The sequence below is a fragment of the Cucurbita maxima genome, unplaced genomic scaffold (assembly GCF_002738345.1).
Source record: "Cucurbita maxima cultivar Rimu unplaced genomic scaffold, Cmax_1.0 Cma_Scf00003, whole genome shotgun sequence".
Classification (NCBI taxonomy): Eukaryota; Viridiplantae; Streptophyta; class Magnoliopsida; order Cucurbitales; family Cucurbitaceae; genus Cucurbita; species Cucurbita maxima.
The window spans coordinates 5047948-5062397 of NW_019272019.1; the positions used below are offsets into that span (position 1 = coordinate 5047948).

At 38.9% G+C, this 14450-nt stretch overlaps 2 protein-coding genes and 19 non-coding genes across 21 annotated transcripts; 1 reads left to right on the forward strand and 20 right to left on the reverse strand.

Moving 5' to 3' along the window:
* Positions 1–83: 83 nt before the first annotated feature.
* TRNAG-UCC lies at positions 84–155 on the reverse strand. The gene has a single exon. It is a non-coding gene; the product is annotated as a tRNA-Gly (tRNA).
* Positions 156–504: 349 nt separating this feature from the next.
* On the reverse strand, positions 505–576 carry TRNAG-UCC. Its single transcript has one exon. It is a non-coding gene; the product is annotated as a tRNA-Gly (tRNA).
* A 184-nt stretch (positions 577–760) lies between these two features.
* TRNAG-UCC lies at positions 761–832 on the reverse strand. Its single transcript has one exon. It is a non-coding gene; the product is annotated as a tRNA-Gly (tRNA).
* An 87-nt stretch (positions 833–919) lies between these two features.
* On the reverse strand, positions 920–991 carry TRNAG-UCC. The gene has a single exon. It is a non-coding gene; the product is annotated as a tRNA-Gly (tRNA).
* Positions 992–1104: 113 nt separating this feature from the next.
* Positions 1105–1177, reverse strand: TRNAG-UCC. Its single transcript has one exon. It is a non-coding gene; the product is annotated as a tRNA-Gly (tRNA).
* A 114-nt stretch (positions 1178–1291) lies between these two features.
* On the reverse strand, positions 1292–1363 carry TRNAG-UCC. The gene has a single exon. It is a non-coding gene; the product is annotated as a tRNA-Gly (tRNA).
* Positions 1364–1476: 113 nt separating this feature from the next.
* Positions 1477–1548, reverse strand: TRNAG-UCC. The gene has a single exon. It is a non-coding gene; the product is annotated as a tRNA-Gly (tRNA).
* Positions 1549–1661: 113 nt separating this feature from the next.
* On the reverse strand, positions 1662–1733 carry TRNAG-UCC. Its single transcript has one exon. It is a non-coding gene; the product is annotated as a tRNA-Gly (tRNA).
* Positions 1734–1846: 113 nt separating this feature from the next.
* On the reverse strand, positions 1847–1918 carry TRNAG-UCC. Its single transcript has one exon. It is a non-coding gene; the product is annotated as a tRNA-Gly (tRNA).
* Positions 1919–2031: 113 nt separating this feature from the next.
* TRNAG-UCC lies at positions 2032–2103 on the reverse strand. Its single transcript has one exon. It is a non-coding gene; the product is annotated as a tRNA-Gly (tRNA).
* Positions 2104–2403: 300 nt separating this feature from the next.
* TRNAG-UCC lies at positions 2404–2475 on the reverse strand. Its single transcript has one exon. It is a non-coding gene; the product is annotated as a tRNA-Gly (tRNA).
* A 114-nt stretch (positions 2476–2589) lies between these two features.
* TRNAG-UCC lies at positions 2590–2661 on the reverse strand. Its single transcript has one exon. It is a non-coding gene; the product is annotated as a tRNA-Gly (tRNA).
* A 113-nt stretch (positions 2662–2774) lies between these two features.
* On the reverse strand, positions 2775–2846 carry TRNAG-UCC. The gene has a single exon. It is a non-coding gene; the product is annotated as a tRNA-Gly (tRNA).
* Positions 2847–2959: 113 nt separating this feature from the next.
* Positions 2960–3032, reverse strand: TRNAG-UCC. Its single transcript has one exon. It is a non-coding gene; the product is annotated as a tRNA-Gly (tRNA).
* A 113-nt stretch (positions 3033–3145) lies between these two features.
* Positions 3146–3217, reverse strand: TRNAG-UCC. The gene has a single exon. It is a non-coding gene; the product is annotated as a tRNA-Gly (tRNA).
* Positions 3218–3330: 113 nt separating this feature from the next.
* Positions 3331–3402, reverse strand: TRNAG-UCC. The gene has a single exon. It is a non-coding gene; the product is annotated as a tRNA-Gly (tRNA).
* A 298-nt stretch (positions 3403–3700) lies between these two features.
* On the reverse strand, positions 3701–3772 carry TRNAG-UCC. The gene has a single exon. It is a non-coding gene; the product is annotated as a tRNA-Gly (tRNA).
* A 366-nt stretch (positions 3773–4138) lies between these two features.
* Positions 4139–4210, reverse strand: TRNASTOP-UCA. Its single transcript has one exon. It is a non-coding gene; the product is annotated as a tRNA-Sec (tRNA).
* A 113-nt stretch (positions 4211–4323) lies between these two features.
* Positions 4324–4395, reverse strand: TRNAG-UCC. Its single transcript has one exon. It is a non-coding gene; the product is annotated as a tRNA-Gly (tRNA).
* A 613-nt stretch (positions 4396–5008) lies between these two features.
* LOC111476603 (potassium channel AKT1-like) lies at positions 5009–10781 on the reverse strand. The gene is made up of 12 exons (XM_023120333.1): positions 9949–10781; positions 9499–9864; positions 8838–8895; positions 8320–8637; positions 7915–8160; positions 7645–7743; positions 7245–7277; positions 6975–7160; positions 6384–6581; positions 6213–6288; positions 5545–6129; positions 5009–5335 (listed from the first exon to the last, which is right to left on the reverse strand). Exons 1-12 carry the CDS (start codon positions 10134–10136, stop codon positions 5028–5030), a joined length of 2661 nt encoding a protein of 886 aa, XP_022976101.1. The 5' UTR covers positions 10137–10781; the 3' UTR covers positions 5009–5027.
* Positions 10782–11591: 810 nt separating this feature from the next.
* On the forward strand, positions 11592–13627 carry LOC111476673 (cytochrome b-c1 complex subunit 7-2-like). The gene is made up of 4 exons (XM_023120450.1): positions 11592–11773; positions 11878–12035; positions 12423–12470; positions 13336–13627. The coding sequence occupies exons 1-4, from the start codon at positions 11680–11682 to the stop codon at positions 13402–13404; spliced, it is 369 nt and encodes a 122-aa protein (XP_022976218.1). The 5' UTR covers positions 11592–11679; the 3' UTR covers positions 13405–13627.
* Positions 13628–14450: the final 823 nt, after the last annotated feature.

A 14450-nucleotide genomic window follows, 5' to 3' on the forward strand; every position in this document is an offset into this window, starting at 1 on the left:
AGACCTGGACACGGTATCCTAACCGTTGGAATAGAATGAAGTTCAAAATTGTATTAAGTTACCGTGATAGTGAAGCTCAAAATTGCGTTTGCCGGGAGTTGAACCCGGGTCTATTGCTTGGAAGGCAATTATCCTAACCGTTGGACTACAAACGCAAGAATTACAATGACACTGACTGTGAGCAAAGACCTGGACACGGTATCCTAACCGTTGGAATAGAATGAAGTTCAAAATTGTATTAAGTTACCGTGATAGTGAAGCTCAAAATTGCGTTTGCCGAGAGTTGAACCCAGGTCTATTTCTTGGAAGGCAATTATCCTACGCAAGAATTACAATGACACTGACTGTGAGCAAAGACCTGGACACAGTATCCTAACGGTTGGAATGGAATGAAGCTCAAAATTGTATTAAGTTATCGTGATAGTGAAGCTCAAAATTGCGTTTGCCTGGAATGGAATGAAGCTCAAAATTGTATTAAGTTATCGTGATAGTGAAGCTCAAAATTGCGTTTGCCGGGAGTTCAACCCGGGTCTATTGCTTGGAAGGCAATTATCCTAACCGTTGGACTACAAACGCAAGAATTACAATGACACTGACTGTGAGCAAAGACCTGGACACGGTATCCTAACCGTTGGACTACAAACGCAAGAATAAAAATGACACTGACTGTGAGCAAAGACCTGGACACGGTATCCTAACGGTTGGAATGGAATGAAGCTCAAAATTGTATTAAGTTACCGTGATAGTGAAGCTCAAAAATTGCATTTGCCGGGAGTTGAACCCAGGTCTATTGCTTGGAAGGCAATTATCCTAACCGTTGGACTACAAACGCAAGAATTACAATGACAGTGACTGTGAGCAAAGACCTAGACACGGTATCCTAACCGTTGGAAGTTACCGTGATAGTGAAGCTCAAGATTGCGTTTGCCGGGAGTTGAACCCGGGTCTATTGCTTGGAAGGCAATTATCCTAACCGTTGGACTACAAACGCAAGAATTACAATGACACTGACTGTGAGCAAAGACCTGGACACGGTATCCTAACCGTTGGAATAGAATGAAGTTAAAAATTGTATTAAGTTACCGTGATAGTGAAGCTCAAAATTGCGTTTGCCGGGGAGTTGAACCCGGGTCTATTGCTTGGAAGGCAATTATCCTAACCGTTGGACTACAAACGCAAGAATTACAATGACAATGACTGTGAGCAAAGACCTAGACACGGTATCCTAACCGTTGGAATAGAATGAAGTTCAAAATTGTATTAAGTTTACCGTGATAGTGAAGCTCAAAATTGCATTTACCGGGAGTTGAACCCAGGTCTATTGCTTGGAAGGCAATTATCCTAACCGTTGGACTACAAACGCAAGAATTACAATGACAGTGACTGTGAGCAAAGACCTGGACACGGTATCCTAACCGTTGGAATAGAATGAAGTTCAAAATTGTATTAAGTTACCGTGATAGTGAAGCTCAAAATTGCGTTTGCCGGGAGTTGAACCCGGGTCTATTGCTTGGAAGGCAATTATCCTAACCGTTGGACTACAAACGCAAGAATTACAATGACAGTGACTGTGAGCAAAGACCTGGACACGGTATCCTAACCGTTGGAATAGAATGAAGTTCAAAATTGTATTAAGTTACCGTGATAGTGAAGCTCAAAATTGCGTTTGCCGGGAGTTGAACCCGGGTCTATTGCTTGGAAGGCAATTATCCTAACCGTTGGACTACAAACGCAAGAATTACAATGACAGTGACTGTGAGCAAAGACCTGGACACGGTATCCTAACCGTTGGAATAGAATGAAGTTCAAAATTGTATTAAGTTACCGTGATAGTGAAGCTCAAAATTGCGTTTGCCGGGAGTTGAACCCGGGTCTATTGCTTGGAAGGCAATTATCCTAACCGTTGGACTACAAACGCAAGAATTACAATGACACTGACTGTGAGCAAAGACCTGGACACAGTATCCTAACGGTTGGAATGGAATGAAGCTCAAAATTGTATTTAGTTACCGTGATAGTGAAGCTCAAGATTGCGTTTGCCGGGAGTTGAACCCAGGTCTATTGCTTGGAAGGCAATTATCCTAACCGTTGGACTACAAACGCAAGAATTACAATGACAGTGACTGTGAGCAAAGACCTGGACACGGTATCCTAACCGTTGGAATAGAATGAAGTTCAAAATTGTATTAAGTTACCGTGATAGTGAAGCTCAAAATTGCGTTTGCCGGGGAGTTGAACCCGGGTCTATTGCTTGGAAGGCAATTATCCTAACCGTTGGACTACAAATGCAAGAATTACAATGACACTGACTGTGAGCAAAGACCTGGACACGGTATCCTAACCGTTGGAAAAGAATGAAGTTCAAATTTGTATTAAGTTACCGTGATAGTGAAGCTCAAAAATTGCATTTGCCGGGAGTTGAACCCGGGTCTATTGCTTGGAAGGCAATTATCCTAACCGTTGGACTACAAACGCAAGAATTACAATGACACTGACTGTGAGCAAAGACCTGGACACAGTATCCTAACGGTTGGAATGGAATGAAGCTCAAAATTGTATTTAGTTACCGTTGATAGTGAAGCTCAAGATTGCGTTTGCCGAGAGTTGAACCCGGGTCTATTGCTTGGAAGGCAATTATCCTAACCGTTGGACTACAAACGCAAGAATTACAATGACACTGACTGTGAGCAAAGACCTGGACACGGTATCCTAACCGTTGGAATGGAATGAAGTTCAAAATTGTATTAAGTTACCGTGATAGTGAAGCTCAAGATTGCGTTTGCCGGGAGTTGAACCCAGGTCTATTGCTTGGAAGGCAATTATCCTAACCGTTGGACTACAAACGCAAGAATTACAATGACAGTGACTGTGAGCAAAGACCTGGACACAGTATCCTAACCGTTGGAATGGAATGAAGTTCAAAATTGTATTAAGTTACCGTGATAGTGAAGCTCAAAATTGCGTTTGCCGGGGAGTTGAACCCGGGTCTATTGCTTGGAAGGCAATTATCCTAACCGTTGGACTACAAACGCAAGAATTACAATGACACTGACTGTGAGCAAAGACCTGGACACAGTATCCTAACCGTTGGAATGGAATGAAGCTCAAAATTGTATTAAGTTACCGTGATAGTGAAGCTCAAAATTGCGTTTGCCGGGAGTTGAACCCGGGTCTATTGCTTGGAAGGCAATTATCCTAACCGTTGGACTACAAATGCAAGAATTACAATGACAATGACTGTGAGCAAAGACCTGGACATAGTATCCTAACCGTTGGAATGGAATGAAGTTCAAAATTGTATTAAGTTACTGTGATAGTGAAGCTCAAAATTGCATTTGGCGGGAGTTGAACCCGGGTCTATTGCTTGGAAGGCAATAATCCTAACCGTTGGACTACAAACGCTAGAATAAAAATGACAATGACTGTGAGCAAAGACCTGGACACGATATCCTAACCGTTGGAATAGAATGAAGTTCAAAATTGTATTTAGTTACCGTGATAGTGAAGCTCAAAATTGCGTTTGCCGGGATTTGAACCCGGGTCTATTGTTTGGAAGGCAATTTTCCTAACCGTTGAACTACAAACGCTAGAATTAAAATGACAATGACTGTGAGCAAAGACCTGGACACGGTATCCTAACCGTTGGAATAGAATGAACTTCAAAATTGTATTAAGTTACCGTGATACTGAAGCTCAAAATTGCGTTTGCCGGGAGTTGAACCCAGGTCTATTGCTTGGAAGGCAATTATCCTAACCGATGGACTACAAACGCAAGAATTACAATGACAGTGACTGTGAGCAAAGACCTGGACACAGTATCCTAACCGTTGGAATGGAATGAAGTTCAAAATTGTATTAAGTTATTGTGATAGTGAAGCTCAAATTTCCTAACCGTTGGAATGGAATGAAGTTCAAAATTGTATTAAGTTATTGTGATAGTGAAGCTCAAATTTGCGTTTGCCGGGGAGTTGAACCCGGGTCTATTGCTTGGAAGGCAATTATCCTAACCAATTGACTACAAACGCAAGAATTACAATGACAATGACTGTGAGCAAAGACCTGGACACGGTATCCTAACCGTTGGAATGGAATGAAGTTCAAAATTGTATTGAGTTACCGTGATCGTGAAGCTCAAAATTGCGTTTGTCGGGAGTTAAACCCGAGTCTATTGCTTTGAAAGCAATTATCCTAACCGTTGGACTACAAACGCAAGAATTACAATGACAGTGACTGTGAGCAAAGACTTGGACACGGTATCCTAACCGTTGGAATGGAATGAAGTTCAAAATTGTATTAAGTTACCGTGATTGTGAAGCTCAAAATTGCATTTGCCGGGAGTTGAACTCGGGTCTATTGCTTGGAAGGCAATTATCCTAACCGTTGGACTACAAACGCAAGAATTACAATGACAGTGACTGTGAGCAAAGACCTGGAACAAAGTACACCTCCCCTTAATCGAGACTCGACTCCTTTTTTTTTGGAGTCCTTTGTTCGACATTTGAGAATTTACCAATCTATTGGCACGACTAAGTTTTAGGGCATGACTCTGATACCATGTTAAATGAATACGACTCTCCAAAATGGTATGATAGTTCACTTTGAGCATAAGCTCTCATGACTTTACTTTGAGCTTCTCCAAAGGTCTCATACCAATGGAGAGAGAGTTATTTGATTATAAACTCATGATCATTCGCAGATGTGAGACTTTCATCATCTAATAGACTATTCTATTTTTGCGGTAGAATTTGGATAGAATTCAGCCCTCTTATGCTTTTGAATATCAAATTTGTTATCTAGTGATAAGCTTACAAAAAATGGCAATGGAAAAATTCTCCCCACGGAGAATGGTAATCATATCATGAATATTGATAAATCTCTAAATAAACGGTGGGGGAGAAAGGAATCACTAAGTATACATTTGTACAATTCAACAATCTAGCAGGCAGCAGGTTGACTGTCTTGAACTGAACTCTACCGTACTTGGCAGCCACCGGGGATGACGGCGGTGGGCTGTCTTGAACTGAATTCTACCGTACTTGGCCACTCGGGACGGCGGCACTTGCATCACTGACAAGAATGAGGTGATCACCGTCTCTGACAAGGTCTATATCCTCAACTTCAGCTCCTTCATGAGTTAAAATCATTGTTGCAGAAATCCCAAATTTTTTGGAACCAGTTTCAACTAGTTCTTGGATGGTTTTGGGTAAAAGCATAAGCTTTCCAATAACTTGTCCTTTCTCAGGGCAACTGAGAACAACTCTCGCCTGGTAAGCCGATCTCATGCTTCGGCTATTGCTAAAACCGAGCAATGCAGATTGTAGAACGTCCCTTTCACCTGTATGATTTGAAGTTCCAGTGTTAATATATGTTAAAACGTAGCTTTGGAAACTGAGAGCCAATCTTATAGGTAGTTAAATCTCAAGTGTTACTAGTCTAGTTGGAGCAGCAAATAATTATTCAGAAGTGTTCTTGTTAGGTTTGGTTTCACTGTGCTTAGCTAGATGGTTTGAAGTCTGTATTGGTGATTTTAGAGTGTATGCTCACCCTTATTGGTATTTTCCATGAACCCAACGAGCGAGTTTCGATAATTATTGCTCCTTCTCCTTCTAGGAGGCATATCAGAACAATTTGATTCTCGAACAGGAGTCATGCAGGAGTCATGGGAAAACCGCGGTATGATCGACTCGCTCTGGAACTTCCTTATATAATTTGATTCGGGATTTTGTGGAATATGGACAACAGATGATTTATTCACAGCTTGCTTAAGAGAGAATAGTTCTTTTATCTCTTCATGGCCTTGATGATCTGCTAACGCTCGTGGAGTCCATCCATGAACATCTGGCTTATCAATGTCAGCCCCATGCTCTAAAAGGAACTTAACCGTTTCACTGTTTCCTTCACATACTGCCATGTGAAGAGCTGTAGTCCCGTTGCTTCTAGGCAGAGTTACATCTCCACCACATTCGATGATGGATTTGAGCATATCTATGTTGTTTTGCTCCGCAGCGGTGCATGCAAACTGGGCGACGTCTCCTGAAGAAATATCGGCACCGTTGTCTATTAGGAGCTTGACTATAGGCTCATGATTTCTTTGTATTGCTTGCCACAAGGGTAGGCTTCCTTCAAAGTCTGTATAACAGAAGAGCCCACAGCAAGTTAACTTCCCCAACTTCTGAGCATCAAGCTGTAGAAATTACTACTACAAAGAATACCTCTTCGGTTCGGATCTGCTCCATACTCTAGGAGTAGAACTACGCAGTGTTCGTTTCCTTTAGCAGCTGCAATATGCTGAGAATGAAAAATGTTAGGTAAGTCGTACAGCTTGATGTCTGTCGATAGTGAGCAGTCAAGATAAACAAGAGGACTAGATAGGATTTGCTTACAAGTGCTGTCTTCCCGCTACCCTCATCTACTTCATTTGGGTTTGAACCACGCTTTAGCAACTGATGCAACAATAAGTCATCGCCACTGCTTGCCGCAAAGTATAAATTGAGAGGCATTTCCATTCCAGCACGAATCAAGGACTGTTCTGTTTCTTGCAGAATTTCCTCCATCATTGGGTCTTTTACCTCCTTCAGGTGCTGCATAAAGTTTAAAGATGCTGGTAACAAAATCTAAACCTTTTGCCTTAGCTTGACACATGAAATCAAATTCACTCAATTTGGTAGATTGCAGCCATATAGTTTCTCATGGCTTTATGAACTTATTGACATTCTATAAGCAATAATCATAAAGGCTAAGAGCAGATTGAGTAAATCGATATGTGAGCTACTTTTGTGATTAGGTTTCTCCTCTTAGAAAGAAACTCTTGAGAGTAAGCATTTATAGAGTAGTATGTAAGCATTACACATATTTCTCAATAAAAGCTTGTTCATAGCTTCTATTTCTGTAACAAAGGAGTGTTCAATCATTATCTGAAGAAAATGTTACCTTACTGGGGGAAAGAAATGAATGCAGGGCAGAGAGTTGCTGACCTTAAGGAGATTGTTCATTATTATTGTCCCATCCCCAACGCTAGCTTGTACTAAGTTGAAAAACGAAGAGCGATTCAATCGCAACAGTTGACTCAAACGGCTGGTTCGAACTGTAAACAGTTGTGGTTGATAACAAAGCACGCCAATCTCACCAATGACATCTCCTGTCTTTGCTTCTCCGACGATCTGAAACAGTCCATGGAAAAAAAAAAAAAAAAAAAATTAATGCTGAAAAATGTTAAAAGAGTTAAACCTTGTGGCCATAATTACCTCTTCTATTCCATTTCTTTGTACAATAAGATCCTGCAAGGTGAAGCAAACATCAGAAGAAATAGTTTGCATCAACTGAAGAAGCAAGAGATCATAAACTTCTCATTGTGGTTACGAATAAAAACAATAGAAAGAGCCATATTTCAATTGCTATCGATGAATCTGTATGTTTGGCAGTTGGGTTTACAGAATCCTTGTCACTTCATTGGTCTAAGGCAAAAATTCCCACAGATATGCATACTGCCAGTGGGAAAGACTCGAGATATTTAGAAATACCCTTCAAAGTCTAGAATTCATACCCTCAAAATCTTTATTGTGTCTTAGATTTTTGTCCTTTCATACTGTAAGAGAAGTTTTGGGATGTGTAGGAGATTTAAAGGATGGATGTTATAACTCTTACCGCAGTGCCAGTGACAACTATATAGAAATCTGTTGGTGCTTCATTCTGCAAGATGATGTCTTCTTTGGGAGGAAAGTACTCAGCCTTCATTTCTGTCACCTTCCAAAGGTCAAAGATTTAGAGAACCACTTTAAACTTGGATTCAATGCATTGGTATAAACCCTGTTATGCTCTTTCTGAATAACAAGAATTTCATGCTAGGCTGCATATTTGTTTGAAACTAAAGGACTGGATGGATTAGAGTTGAGAAATAATAGTGTGTAAAGTTACCAGTTGAAAGATCAAGTCGGTTGACACCCCACTAAACAAATAAGCACTATCAACGAGTGAATAGAAGAGATGGTGTGCGATGCCGGATCTGATGGCTTTTGGAAGAGAATCAATTGTCTCTTGCTGTTGTAAACCCTCTGAATCAATCCTGAATTTCAAACACATATGAGCTAGCATCTGTTCTTGCAGCCGACCAGGCAGTTGATTTCTTTGGGCGAAATTTGAGGCAGCTTGAATGGTGTCTCTCTGAAATAATCCATACAACAAGATGAACCACACAAAACTATATGATTTGCATTTAAGGGAGGTACTATGAAGGGGGTGATCATAATTTAGCCAATGCTATATGTCATAACATGAAAGCAGGGAGAGGGAGCCTAAAGAAAAAGGGTTTTTGAGACTTACAAATTGCCTGGTTCGACTGGTGCCATGGACGACCAAGTTTGTCATATTTCCTATCAGGTAAGATTGCAACCCCAGGATGAAGAACAGATAACAGATGACAAATGACATCTCTTGATCATTGATTGGATGCAAATCGCCATAGCCAGTGGTGGTGATTGTGACAATTGACCAGTAAATGGAAGTCACATAACGCACCCACAAACTTTCATTATGGAAGTCTTCCATGTATAAGGTCGACCATGTTCTTTTGGGGTCCTTATAGTTTGAATCAATTAGATAGAAGCAGCAACCAGCAAAATGAACTGTGAACAGACACACCTACACATTGGCCTCGTCAGATAAAGAGAATCCTTCCTAACATTGAGTCGGTTTTAAAAGTGCTTCAAAAGTTTTAAAATTTATTTTATCTATTAGATCAAACTTTAAATTTTGCATTTAGTATATAAGTAAATTTTGAAAAATTCAAAAGCTAAATTTGTAATTTAACCAACAAAAAATGTCTATTATAGTTTACTTACAAACATAAGCTTTGCAGATCTAACCCAGAAATAGTTGTAGTTTCTGTCTTTTTCCAACCTACCGCCATTATTGAAGAGGACAAGAAAAAGAAAGCAACGTTATAGATAGTATGGGTATATAAATGAACAGATATAAGAAGCGAGATTTTTATCTCATCAAATGTCCAAAAAGCTACGGAAATTTACAAAGATGACAGATTTAAGCATAACTTTAAGCTATGAATTTCATAATTATTTGCCATCTTTTCTTTTCAAGACTACTCTATGATGAATTTTAGTCATTATTCCATGAAAATAGTTTTAATAAATCGCGATGGGAAAAGATTCGATCAAAAAAATAATAATAAATAAATAAAAACCTGCACGAATGCTATCATAAAATTGGTAACAGAATAACCATATTTTCTATTTTTATTTTTTAAATTATAGTTTTCATTTTTTTTTCTTCGTGTAGATCTGAATTATTAGACCAATTACAAAAATAAAAAAATAAAAAAATAAAAAATAATTTTATTAATTTTTTATTTTTGTGTTAGTTGTTTTAAAACCCACTTAAATATAATAGAAACAATTTAGTTTTAAAATTAAAAAAATAGATATTCAAATAATTATGAAATAAACTGTTTTTATTTATTTATTTATTTATTATTATTATTATTACCTGGCGAACATGGAGCTGACTCTTCGAAGACGCCATAGACGAAGCATGTTGAAGTAGCCATAAACCTGAAGGGTAGGAGGGAGAATATTGCGAGCCATCTCCGACGGAATATTGGACACAACGTCGAGGACCAACCAGGTTTTGGCATACCGTAGAGCAATCAGCTTCCGGTCATCCACCAGCAGGTAAGTAGTTTTGTCCAAATACGCCACGAAGAATGTCAGAACTATATCAATGGCGAAAAGTCCATTTACAATATTGTCAATTATTGCCAGAACTCCGCTGGGCGTAGGGAGAAACCCGAACTCAAAAGGACATGCCCAGGCTGTGTAGAGTACCAGAAATATCAGAAACGTCTCCCAAAATCTGCGATGCGAGGAAATCTCTGAATCATCATCAAAATGAAATTGCAACAATCTGAAAAAGTAGGAGAAACGACGATTTTAGAACCTGTAATTGTAATTGAACGGCGAGATTATATGAGGACCGAGTTTGCTTCTTCGATTATTTCGCCCATTCACGCCAAGCGGCGGCAGGATTCCGCCCGTGAGGCTGTATTGGCTGCCGTCGTCTCTCGATAAGTGCTCAAGCTCTCGCTGATCCTCTCTCCCGCATATCGATCTCCCTAATAATCCCATTTTCTTCGTTTTCTAGTTCGACATTTAGACGAAAATCCTCGAGGACGAATCCATCCCTAATTCCTAGGCCTTCTCCCGATTGCAGGTTTTTTCAGTTCAATAGTCTCTGCTTCCATTGCCATCACCTTAAACCAGCCATTATCCACCATTCGCTGCGGTTTCAATTCCTACAAATCTCCGTCTCTCTTCCACCATTCGCTGCAATTTCAATTTCAACAAACTTCCGTCTCTCCTCCACCATTCGCTGCGGTTTCAATTCCGACAAATTTCCGTCTCTCTTCTCAACGTTCGCGGGCAGAATCTCGCGCGCATTAGGGATTTCAGTTGGAAGAAAGATTGGCAGGCGGCCGTCGCTGTCGTCGTCGTCGTCCTCCTCTTCTTCAAGTGCGACTATGAAGATCAATATCAATTTCCTTAAAAAAGAACGTGGATGGAGTACTAATAAATCCAGAGCTCTGGAAACGGTTAATCCATCCATGTCCATGGCAATGATTGGAGCTTGTTTCTGAGGCTAAATCTGGATTGGCGGAGAAAGAAAATGGAAAGTGGAAATGGAGCGATGAAAGAGGAAGGGGCCCTAGCCCTAGCTCTAGCCCTCGCCATCGGCTCTCCTCTCGTTCTGGACTCCATTATTAACCACCTGAAGCGTTGTTGTTGGACGTTATGAAAGTGATATTCCAATTTCGATTTGACGTTAGCATTTGAACATGCAGGTTGCTATACGGCCCCCATTCTATTTTCTTTTTATTTGTTTCTTTTTTCATTTCAAAATCAAATTATAAATTAACCAAATAAATTTCTCTCATTTTAATTTTACAAATTACTTTTAGCTATGCTCGGGTTGACAATTATTGAGATAAATTTTATGCATCGTAAAATTGTTGTGACGTATTTGAATATACGAACACGTCATTCTTAGACTTTATATATAACTTAGCCAGTTGCAAACTCTATCAATGGGACGAGAGTCTCCATAAAAGGGTAAAATTGAGAATTTAAAAAATGTACTTGAAATTTTCGATTCTTTAATATAATTCTAGGGTTAATTATGGCAAAGAGTCGAGTGATCAGTATTAAGCTCTTCATCCTCGTTTTTTATTTTTTTAAAATATGTTGGTTTTATGTTGAATATGGATCGGTCTAAATATTGTTAAGTGGGGGTCGGGGGTTTATTACCGTTCTAAATATTGATGGTTTATTCCCGACTCTCGCATCGGTTAAATGAAGAAGAAGAAAGGGTAGATAGGTCATTTTGCCCCAACTTTTGTTTTCCTTGACTAAATTCTTATCTTATTCACCGTGCTTCTTCAAGGTTGATTGGGGAAGTTTGGGCTCAATAATATTTATTTTGGACATCAGGCCCAATAAGACAATGGGCCATGTATTGGGCCGGAGACATATGGGCCCACCCGTTTTAATATTCTAATATCGTTTTCCGTCGTCAAAATTTCATAAGTAAACTGGAGAGAGGCGAAGCCTAAGTGGGCACTGAGAAAATCAAGAGCAAGTTTTTGCGGAGGAAGAAAGAGAGAGAGAGATCGATATGGCGTCCTTCTTGCAGTCGTTCATCGACCCAAAGAAGAACTGGTTCGCTCGTCAACACATGAAAGCGCTCACCCAACGCCTCCGTAATTATGGTAAAAGAAACCCTAATTATTTGTTGTGTATTTGATTTTTTCTGCGGTGTTGATTTTGAATTTTGCTCTGTGGAGATTGATTTTGTGTGGTATTAATATTTTAGGTCTTCGATACGACGATCTGTATGATCCGTACTACGATATTGATGTGAAGGAGGCTTTGAATCGGCTCCCGAGGGAGATTGTTGATGCGCGCAATCAGCGTCTGAAACGGGCCATGGACCTTTCCATGAAGCACAAGTACCTTCCTGATGATCTCCAGGTTCTCTTCTACTATGACCTACTAGATCAGTTAGAGCCTCGCCGAAAAAACAGAAATGTGTTGGATGTTTATCATTACTGAATACCTAAATACTGCGGTTTGTTTGTGAATTTGTTTTACTATGAACGGGGAAGGAGGACGTGGTATCACGGAGTTCTATTTCAGGATTCAGGCTCAACTATACATGTTCTTAATATAACTGTTTGTGAATTGGGATCTATTAGTGAGCTTGATGGTTTAAGTTCCTATGATTTTTCATGGACTTAGGGAATTAACTTTTAATTATATTGGGTTGGGCTTAATCTTTTTCCCCTACTAAGTACAGCATGCTAAAATCTAAATCAAATTTAGATGGTTGTTAATTTGAATTTTTTAACCTTCTGGCAGGCCATGCAAACACCATTCAGGAGCTATCTCCAGGATATGCTGGCACTTGTAAGTCTCTGTCTTCCATTATTTCATATCTTTCATTTACGGCTCTGTTCATACAAATAAGGAAGTTGCTCTATATTGTACTGTCAGTCGTGGTTCATGAGTTTGAATATTATGCCTGTATTTGGGACTTGTTGGTTTTGAAATTATCTACAATCTGTCAGTTTAGATAACATCAAGTTTTATCTAATTTTCCCATTGAGGTTTCTTGTTCTGTCCTCTGTTGTCCCTTTCATGATTTCAGGTTTCATGATCTAGATAAATATTAGCTTCTGGGTAATATGTATAAATCCTATATGTGTTTTCTTTTGAAGCAAAGACGTGATCTGTGTAGGACCTTGTTTGTGGTTGAATTTTTTTTCTGTTCTGATTATGACATTTCTCGAGTGAAATAATCCTCGTACATATGGAGTAAAATTTGTGTAGGTAATTAAAAGTTTTGGTTTAAGTCCGGATTCTTTAATTTTCATTATCCAACAAGGATGGAGGGATGATCGGGATTTAAAAAAAAGACAGAGCGAAACGTGATCATTCGGTGCAAATTAGTCTGCCTCGTTTCTTCTACTTGATGTGCCAGATTGTTTAAGATTCGTGTCTCGCTTTAGATGAATGAAATTTTGTGTAAATCTAATCGATGTAGTAGTAGAAAGTTGCGCAACATGTTCTGCTGCATCGTTTACAGATTTCTTTGATTTGTTGAATACTTCTCGAGACTACTGCTGCTTTCTTCTTGCTGTTGACCTATTTTATTCAGCCTAATTTCGTCTGATGACTGCTAGAGTGTAATTTCGTCTGGCATGGGTGTTTATTAAATGGGTGAAAGCAGAGTTCATGAAGCTAAAGATCCTTTTTTTCTTTTGTTTTGCAGGTAAAGAAGGAGAGAGCAGAACGTGAGGCATTGGGAGCATTGCCTGTTTACCAGCGCACCATTCCTTAAGCTATTTTTGGTCTTGGTAGTGTTATTTTTTGGATGGAGTAAATGATGATGTTTAAAAGACAGTTTCTTCCACATCTCTCCATCGATTGTTTGTTTTCCAGGTTCTGTATTTCGTTACCAAAGCTTGTTTCAAGTCATTAATATGATACATAATAAATGTGAAAACTTATTTTATCATCTTCTCCATTGGAATTAATGCGAGATTACTCCTTTTGTTGGTTCATTGTTTAGTCTGTTCTCTTGTTACAGAATATAAAACTCTTGTTTGTTTTGGATTTTTAATCCTATTTTCATGCCTATAGTGATGACATTGGAAAGCAAGTAGCATTTCTTCGATGACAACATCGAACATCCCGTGAGATGTAGATTTCTTCCTCACCAACAAACCAGGTGCATACTACCACTATACTCGAAAAGCTCAAACGTAGATAGTGTTTCTAAACTCGAAAAGCTCAAAAGCAGATAGGTTAGGTTATGAAATATTGAGTACGTTTTTCTCATATGTGAGCTCGGGTATTAAATTTATTTGGCAAGTTAGATACCTGAGCTATTGAGATCGATTGGTGTTAGCTTACGCCTGACTAACATGATTCCTACCCGAACCCCTCAAACTGACTTTCGTCGTTCTTTTTTCTTATTCCACCTCCTAACCTAGTATCCACTATACGAGGCGTCTATAAAATCTCGGGGCCTCGTTGTTGGATACACTAGTTTATGAATTAACCAACAAACGAATCAAAATGAGGCATTTGATTGTTTCAAGTTGCCTAAATTTTTTGGATATTATCACCCACGTCGAAAATACAAATATCAAAATAGAACGAGCATTAAAGTACATGAGCAAAATAATATTAAAATATTAAAATAAGCTATTATATATTAAATAGGGTTTTTTTAATGCAAAATAAGTACATTGAATACTAAATAATAAATTGGACATTTTTTATTTAATAAATACTTTTTTTTTTTATTTTGAAAGTTTATTTATTTTTTAAAAAACAAAATATAAACTCTAGAAGTATTTTGATAATTTAGTCTATAAAAAA

What these genes read in the sequence shown, in the direction of transcription:
- LOC111476603 (XM_023120333.1), bottom strand. Translation starts at nt 10,136, where the DNA reads ATGGGATTATTAGGGAGATCGATATGCGGGAGAGAGGATCAGCGAGAG. An exon ending in GTCAGCTCCATGTTCGCCAG is followed by an intron (nt 8,896 to 9,498) that starts GTAATAATAATA and finishes TAATGGCGGTAG; the next exon opens with GTTGGAAAAAGACAGAAACT. An exon ending in TAATGAACAATCTCCTTAAG is followed by an intron (nt 6,582 to 6,974) that starts GTCAGCAACTCT and finishes AACTTTATGCAG; the next exon opens with CACCTGAAGGAGGTAAAAGA.
- LOC111476673 (XM_023120450.1), top strand. Translation starts at nt 11,680, where the DNA reads ATGGCGTCCTTCTTGCAGTCGTTCATCGACCCAAAGAAGAACTGGTTC. An exon ending in CCAACGCCTCCGTAATTATG is followed by an intron (nt 11,774 to 11,877) that starts GTAAAAGAAACC and finishes TTAATATTTTAG; the next exon opens with GTCTTCGATACGACGATCTG. An exon ending in TCCAGGATATGCTGGCACTT is followed by an intron (nt 12,471 to 13,335) that starts GTAAGTCTCTGT and finishes TTTGTTTTGCAG; the next exon opens with GTAAAGAAGGAGAGAGCAGA.